At 50.7% G+C, this 8,356-nt stretch overlaps 1 protein-coding gene across 2 annotated transcripts in view; it reads right to left on the bottom strand.

Annotated features, from left to right (window-relative positions):
* Positions 1 to 5,131: 5,131 nt before the first annotated feature.
* Positions 5,132 to 8,356, bottom strand: part of ABCC1 (ATP binding cassette subfamily C member 1) — a 192,732-nt gene continuing 189,507 nt past the window's right edge. For both annotated transcript variants that reach the window (XM_010370871.2, XM_030924928.1), the window contains one exon: positions 5,132 to 7,021. In XM_010370871.2, the coding sequence (XP_010369173.2) occupies positions 6,913 to 7,021 (109 nt within the window). In that variant the 3' untranslated portion in view covers positions 5,132 to 6,912. The remainder of the gene's footprint in view (positions 7,022 to 8,356) is intronic.

Here is an 8,356-nt window from a genome sequence, read left to right as displayed (position 1 = left end):
CTTGTGTGTGTTTATTTTGTCCCGTGCAGTTTTATCACACATGCAGGCTCGTGAATCCACACTATGTTGAGGATACGGAATAGCCACCACCATTTTCTGATCACACCTCGGCCTCCCAAAGTGCTGGGATTACAGGCGTGAGCCACCATGCCCAGCCTCCTCACACCTGTTTCTGACAGTGGTCAGAATATTAATGCTGGACTCACCAAACCAGCTTCAGGCACCAGAAAAGAGGAACTAAGTCTAAAGTAGCTAAGCTTAAGGCCACACATAGATCGCTGGGAAGGGCAGTGTGAGACATCAGACACCTCCCTTGATCCTAACTTTATGCTCGCCAGGGAGTCTCAGCAGCAAGGATAACATAATACACGGATATGTGTTCGTGGAAGCAGAGAAGGCGATCCCCCAGGCTTTCTGAACCTTACTGACATGTGGGGCCAGATAGTTCTGTGCTGTGGGGACATGTCCTGCACATCGTAGGACACTCAGCAGCGGCCCTGGCCTCTTCTTCACTAGATGCCAATAACATCCTCCCTCTACCACCACCAGACTTGTGACAAAGTATCTTCAGACACTGCCATACGTCCCCCGAGGGGTCAAAACCACCTGGTTGGGCCGGGCGCGGTGGCTCATGTCTGTAATCCCAGCGCTTTGGGAGGCCGAGGCAGGTGAATCACTTGAGGTCAGGAGTTCCAAACCAGCCTGGCCAATATGGTGAAACCCTGGCTCTACCAAACATACAAAAATTAGCCAGGCATGGTGGCGGGAGCCTATAATCCCAGCTATTCCGGAGGCTGAGGCAGGAGAATCGCCTGAACCCAGGCAGAGAAGGTTGCAATGAGCCGAGATCACACCACTGCACTCCAGCCTGGGTGACAGAGCGAGACTGTCTGTAAAAACCCCAAACAAAAAGACCCACTTGGTTGAAAATCCCCGGTCTAACCTGCCCCGCTGCCATCCATCATCCACAGATACTTGGGCAGTGGCTTTGCCGGTGTCAAGGGTGACGGGGCAAGGACTCCACATTTTCTTAAGGACATAGGGCCAGCTCCGCCTATCAGGTCATGGGACTTTCTGATGCCCATCCTGACAGAGGGTTTTGTGATGCCCCTTTTGGCTTGGAGTAAACTAAATCTAGATCTAATTGCAGCTTCTACCACCTTCAATGTGAGGCAGGGAGTCCGCAGTCTTCACCTGCCCCTAGTCATGCCTGCAAAGCTGTGGACCCACTACCTATGTCTAGCTCCATTTCACAGGTGAGGAAACTGAGGCTCAAGGAGTTGACATGACTTGCCAAGGTGACCCAGTAAGGACAGAGTGGGGATCTACTTCTGGGTCTAATACCAAAGTCACTGCACAGGGCACCTTTGTCCTTTAGAGAATGGAAGGGCAGATGCAGCACATCTTTTCTCTGCCTGGAGCTGAGCCACCTGACTGCCTTGCAGAGTGACCCCAAGCAGGGGCTGTCACGTGGACATTTGGCAAACTCAGCCTGGGATGACCCAGGATCACCAGATCCTCTTTCCTAGGCTGCGTGCCAGGGAGCAGAGGGTGGGCCACAGGCGGCCGGCACGTGGGAACCAGCACCTGCCAGCCTGCTGATGAGGCTGCTGTTGGGCTCATACCATGGCAGCCTGGAGACGCGCCAGCAGGGATGCCCGGGCCATTAATACCCGTCATGGGCTCCTGCCAGCAGGGCCTGGCTGGTGGGTGGAACACGAATTCCATCCAACAAGGCTGCAGACCTCCTCTCTGGTCAGTGCCTGCGCCCGGTAGACTCTTTAAAACTCACCACTGTCCACCTCGCCACTGCAAACATGTAACTACGTGTACCTGACACTGCTCTAAATGCCCGCCAGCCACACACTCATTCAGTGGACCAGAGGAGGAAGCCGCCTCACTGGGCCCCTTACTGAACACTTGGATGAGGAAGGTACTACTACCATCAGACCCTTTTGACAGATGAGAAAACAGACAGAATGAATGGTGTCTCTGCCCAAGCAGTCTGGCTTCAGAGCCCATGTCCTTACCATCAGGCTACCTTGCCTCTTTTTCTTAAAAAAAAAAAAAAAATTTTTTTTTTTTTAGACAGTGTTTCACTCACTCTGTCTCCCAGACTGGAGTGCAGGGGCACGATCTTGACTCACTGTAACCTCCACCTCCCAGTTCAAGCAATTCTTGTGCCTCAGCCTCCCAAGTAGCTGGAATTACAGGCACTTGCCACCACGCCTGGCTAATTTTTGTATTTTTAGTAGAGACAGGATTTCACTGTTGGCCAGGCTGGTCTCGAACTCCTGACCTCAGGTGATCCGCCCGCCTCGGCCTCCCAAAGTGCTGGGATTACAGGCGTGAGTCACCACGCCCAGCCAATGCATGTTTTCATAAGGTCACTATAGCCACCGGGTTGAGGACACTGTGATTGTGTGTGTATGTGTGTGTGGCTGGGGGCAAAAGCCTGGAGACCACTGTGGAAGCTGTTGTAGGGATGCAGGGAGAAAGTGGGGTGGCTGGGACCAGCGGGGTGGCAATGGGAGGATGGGGAGTGGATAGATTCTGGGTGTTTGGCAGAAAATCAAACAAATTTGCTGTAGGATCTGACGGCGGGTGTGAGGACAGATGAACAGTTCAACACTGGGAAGCACCAGCCCCCTCCTTACACCTCTCTGGCCTGCGGGACCCTTTCCAGTGTGGAGAGTTCTATAGTGAGCCCAGGGCCAGCACGTAGTAGGTACAAAACAGAGCTTCCTTCCACAGTACTTCCACTCACCTGGATGAGGAGTTATGCCTCCCTCTGCCTCCTCTTCATCAAGGGGATTAAACTTGTACCCAGCCCCGGATTCCACCCGAGCACCCAGCTGCCCCACCCCAAGACACAGGCACAGGTGCATACCAGGTGGAGCTCTCGGGGACTGCTTAGGATCTGACCTGGGACTTCAATACTTAGAGTCAGGCTTTGAGATCTAAACATATCTCACATCTATATTAAGATTCCCGCCGATGGATCCAACTACTTTTTTGAAATGGAGCCTCAGCTCGCTCTGTCATCCAGGCTGGAGTGCACTGGCATGATTTCAGCTCACTGCAACCTTTACCTCCCAGGTTTAAGCAATTCTCCTGTCAGCCTCACCAGTAGCTGGGACTACAGGATGTGCTACCATGCCCAATTAATTTTTGTGTTTTTAGTAGAGACGGGGTTTCACCATGTTGTTCAGGCTGGCCTTGAACTACTGACCTCAGGCAATCCACCCGCCTCAGCCTCCCGAAGTGCTGGGATTACAGGCTTGAGCCACTGCGCCCAGCCTCAACTACTTCTAATTTAACAAAAACAGTTTTTATATACACGGAGTTCCACTAGGTTGCCTAGGCTGGTTTTGAACTCTTGGTCTCAGGCAGGTTGGTTTTGAACTCAACCTCTCAAAGTGCTGGGATTACAGGCATGAGCCACCGCATCTGGCCAATACTGCTAATTCTAATAGTCACCACGTCACCAGGTTTTCACTGGGCACCTTCACACTCCGTGGTTCCTAATGCAAGCCAATGACTTCATTCCGGCGTGAGCCACCATGCCCGGCCGATACTAACTACTCTAATGGTTATGACCTTACTGGCTTTTCACTAGGCAACTTCATACTCTGCAGTCCCTACCGCAAGCCAACAGTTTCAATGGGGCGAGTCACTGCACCCAGACAATACTACTCATTCGAATGGTCACCACCGCGCCGGCTCTTCTCTGAGCATCTTTGTACACCACAGTCCCTAGGGCAAGCCAACAGTTTCAATCAGGGGACAGGAAGGCTTGAGGGAACAACGGCAGTGCTAGAATGTTCCATCTGCTCATGTACTTGGTGCATGGTTTTAGGTGTGGCAGAAATAGTGTACTCCCCAAATACAGACATTCCTTACCGCCCAGACGCACTCAAAGTTAGAAACCAAACACTCTAGTCTGACTACTCCGCTGTCCCAAACTCGGGAACCACATGACATAGGAAAGGGAAAAATACTTCTCTTCCACAGGCACCCCTCCATTTCCCAGCTCCCGCAGTGGTTGGGTTGGGGTCATGTGACTCCTTTTGGCCAACGGGCTGTGAGTGGGATTGACTGCGTCAGTTCTGGTTTCAGACAGGGAAGAGTGGGTGAGAGTCGTCCCCTCTCCCTTCTCCTGCTGTGGGGACCTGGAAGCCAGCCCTTGGGATGCCATGTGATAAAACCAGGACAGCCTGGATCACTTGTCACAGGGAAGTCAGCTACCCTAGAGAGGCAGCTGACCCTCATCCAGAACTGCATGAGCAAGAAATAAAGCCTTGCGATCATTTCCCAAGATTTTATGGTGAATTTGTTACTGCAGCACAGCCTTGCCTCTCTGGACTAACACAAAGGGATTTTCAGGCCAGGTGCCTCAATCCCAGCACTTTGGGAGGCTCAGGCAAGAGAATCCCCCGAGCTCAAGAGTTTAAGAACAACCTACGTAACATAGCAAGACCCTGTCTCTATAAAAAATTTTAAAAATTAGCTGGGCATGGTGGCAACATGCCTGTAGTCCCAGCTACTCAGGGGGTCGAGACAGGAAGATTGCTTGAGCCCAGGAGTTTGAGGCTGCGGTGAGCTAGGACTGTGCCACTGCACACCAGCCTGGGCAACAGAGTGAGACCTTGTCTCTAGGGGGAAAGAAGAGGCAGGGGGAGGGCAGGATTTTCAAGAATCATTCTGGCCACATGTGATTTCTGCCTCGCCTGTGTCTTAGAACTTGACCGAGGCTACAAGTACCACACACATCACTGCTCACAGGGTACGTACGATTAGCCTCATCTTACAAAGCAAGTGAGGCACAGAGACTGAGTGACTTTCCCAGGGTCACAAGAACAATGACAAGAGCAGTACAAGCAGACAAGCCAGGATCTGTCTGACAACAAAGCCTGGACTCCGTCCACCTTGCGGCTGTCCCGCCTTCCCAATAAACCCCATCCGACTAGTGATGTCCAGGACTTGCCCTTTCTGGCAACAGCTCCCACTAGAGGCAACTTGTCAGAAGGAAAGAACAGAAACAGGAAGATGCCAGATCCTGACCCTGCAGGAGATGGCTGGAACCCTCGCTGAGGCCCCGAAGGAAAGGGAACTACTGTTTAGAAAGAAATAAAATATATAGATATATATATTTTTTTACTGCAAATGTTCACATTTCCAGTTTAAGTCATTACAAAAGGATCCCCCAAAACTTGGTTTATCTAATGCGAAAGAATGGTATAACTTACAAAAAATAAATATATGTGTTTTCACCTAAAAGAAAGATGCTCTCTGGGTTTGAAGTCGGCGATGTAATTCTTAGTAAGTATGAGTCCTGGGGCAGCCATCAGCTCTGGCTGCTTTCTGGATTTCACTTTGGGCTCCAACGGAGATACATTAAAGAACAGGCTTTAAAAGATGCTGCTTCTCCGTTTTCTTCCAGGAATACAGAGACCAAAACGGTCAGACACAGGGTGAGCTCCTATTTCCTGGGAATGTGACTTCTCAGCCTAACACTTCTCTTCCCAAGAAGTTCAAGTTTTGAGACAGTTTTTCTCCCTGGAACAGTACTTAAAGAAAAAAACATCACCGATATTCAAAGATGGGTTCTTTTCGTGTCCTGGAAGAACATCAGTAACTAAACGTCAAGTTCTCCACAATGCTGGCCCCGCTGGGGGACTAACCGGCTGCCAAGGGGGAGAATTAAAATCTAAAAAAAAAGGAGAGGACACAAGGGGACGTTTTTTGGTACCCATTGGCAATACTTGGGAGGTACTTCGTGTTCTTTACTGTGAAAGCTTCATAACCATGAGCAGGTACCATGAGAGGGAAAGCAAAGAGGCGGTAAGAAAAAAGAAAAGCAATCAACACTGTAAGCAACCAACAGTGCTTCGGGCAAGGCCCCTAACACGTTTTCTGCTAGGACTGGTCAGCAGCCTTCCAGCTGGCTGCTTACTCTCCATCTCTATTTCTAGACAATGTCAAATTCCCATGAGGCCATCTCCTTACTATTTACCCCGCATCAATCATGGTGGGAACAGTAATAACAGCGTTGATTGTTCTTACAATGTTGAGCAAAAGAAAAAAGCAAGGGAAAGCCTGGAGTGGGGCTGAATGGGGAGGGGAACCCCAGGTGGAACGTTGGCCCTACGAGACAATCCCCTGGCCCTGCAGTTCCAGGTCCAGGTTATCCGTTAGTCCAACCAGGTCCCTTCCAAGAGGACAGGCTTGGGAGTGCAGAGGCTGCCTCTGGCCTGAAGCAAGAACTGGTAGAGCTGGCGCTGGGATGCTGGTTCCCAGCTTCTGAGTGCCTGGAAGACCAGATGTTGGTAAAAGGACCATCCAGGGCCCTGGGACACTGCCAAGGGGAGGGAATGATTTTCTCCAGGCCCCTCAACCTCAAAACTGCAGCCCCAAGGAAATGAAGCATCCCGGGTGGACCCAGACAAGGATGTTAGAGGTGATGGAAGCCAGAGGCATCTCAAAGACTTGCAGTCCATAGACTTCGGCTGGAGAGATCCGAGGCAGCTGGCTGGATTTGGTCACTAGGATCTTCTATACAACCAATTCCTTCAGAAGTCTGGCTGCCAAAACTCAGCTGCGGGAAGCACCAGGAACACACTTGTATTCCCGGGGGCATGAGGCTGTGTGTATGTCTCAGGGCACCAGGGGCAAGGGCGAGGATGTTTTGGGCAGCTTGCCTCTCTGTGTCTCTCCCATGTCTTCATGGCCAGTTCCAGGCAGGGGACTGGATGGCGGTGGCTGCTGCTTTGAGTACGTTTTGGTTGTCTGGGTTTGGTTTTTATTTTTTGGTTTCAGTGTGGGAGGCTTGGTTTCCCAGGGGTACTGACTCCTGCCTGATCACTGGCATGTAGGTCCTGCAGTTCTGACCAGATATGCCAGCTCTGCAGCTCACACCAGGCCGGCGTCTTTGGCCATGTTGTAGAAGAGACCTCTCTGCTGCAGGAGGTCTGACGGGGCGCCGTACTCCTGGATTTCTCCTTTGTCCAAGACGATCACTCTGTAGGGGGAGGGGATACAGACATGAGAGGAAGGAGAGGGGTGAGCACCTCATGCCCCTGGGACAAGTGACCTGGGCAAGTTACTGCTTTGGGTCAGGTCCCTAACACTTTCCGCTAGGACTGGTCAGTAGCCTTCCAGCTGGTTGCTCACCCTCCATCTCTGTTTCTAGTCAATGTCAAATTCCCATGAGGCCACCTCCTTAATATCTACCCCACATCAATCACGGTGGGAACAGTATTAACAGTGTTGACTGTTCACATTCACTGTTCCATTACATTCAGAGTAAAATAAAAAGATCTTACCATAGTCTACAGTAAGGATTGGCAACATTTTTCTGAAAAAGGCCAGACAGCAAATACTTGAGGCTCTGCAGGCCATATGGTTTCTGTTACAACTATGCATCTCTGCTGTATTTATAGTGTGAAAGCTGCCACAGACGACAAGAAAATGAACAGATGTGGCTGTGTGCCAATAAAACTTTATTCATAAAAACAGGCCGGGGGCCAGATCTATGGCCTGTGGGCCATAGTTGGCTGACCCCTAATATTTTAGGTCCTGTAAGATTTGACACTGCCCACTTCTGTCCTCATTTCTATGCCCTATATTTCAAAAGCACCAACTCAGTATCTGTCACTTAGTAGGTGGTACTCAGTGAACTAGAAACATCATGTCAGCTGGGTGCAGAGACTCACGCCTGTAATCCCAGCACTTTGGAAGGCTGAGGCAGGAGGATCGCTTGAGGCCACAGTGCGCTGTGATCCCAACACTGCACTCCAGCCTGGGTGACAGGGTGAGACCCTATCTCAAAAATAAATAAATAAAACAGAAACTCACGTCACTCCCCTGCTTAAAACTTTCCAATGGCTTTATAGGGCTCTTAGAGTAAGTTCCAAGCTTCTCACCATGCTTACATGCTGCTCTAAGATCTAGCCCCTGCCTACGTTTCTGGCCTCATCTCCTACCCCGTCCCCTCAATTCCAGCCTCTAGGTACAACGGCCTCCTCATGAAGCACATTCATTCAGTTTTACATTCGGCTGTACTGGCTGCCTAGAATGTTCTTCCTTTACATCAAAGGTTGGCAAACTGCGGCTTGCAGGCCAAATCTGACCCCCTGCCTGTTTTTCTATACAAAGTTTTATTGGAACACAGCCATGCTCATTCATTTGTGCACTATGACTGCGCTCACAAGGCAACACTGGAGTCAAGTGGCCGAGAGGCCGTGTGGCCCGCGAAGCTGAAACTACCCCGGCCCTTGAGAACAAGGTTGCAGATCGCTGTCCCAGATCTTCTCACAGCTGACTCCCTTTCATTGTTCAGGTCTCAGCTAAAATG

Source organism: Rhinopithecus roxellana, chromosome 20, assembly GCF_007565055.1.
Source record: "Rhinopithecus roxellana isolate Shanxi Qingling chromosome 20, ASM756505v1, whole genome shotgun sequence".
Lineage (NCBI taxonomy): Eukaryota > Metazoa > Chordata > Mammalia > Primates > Cercopithecidae > Rhinopithecus > Rhinopithecus roxellana.
This window is presented reverse-complemented; position numbering and strand designations above follow the sequence as displayed.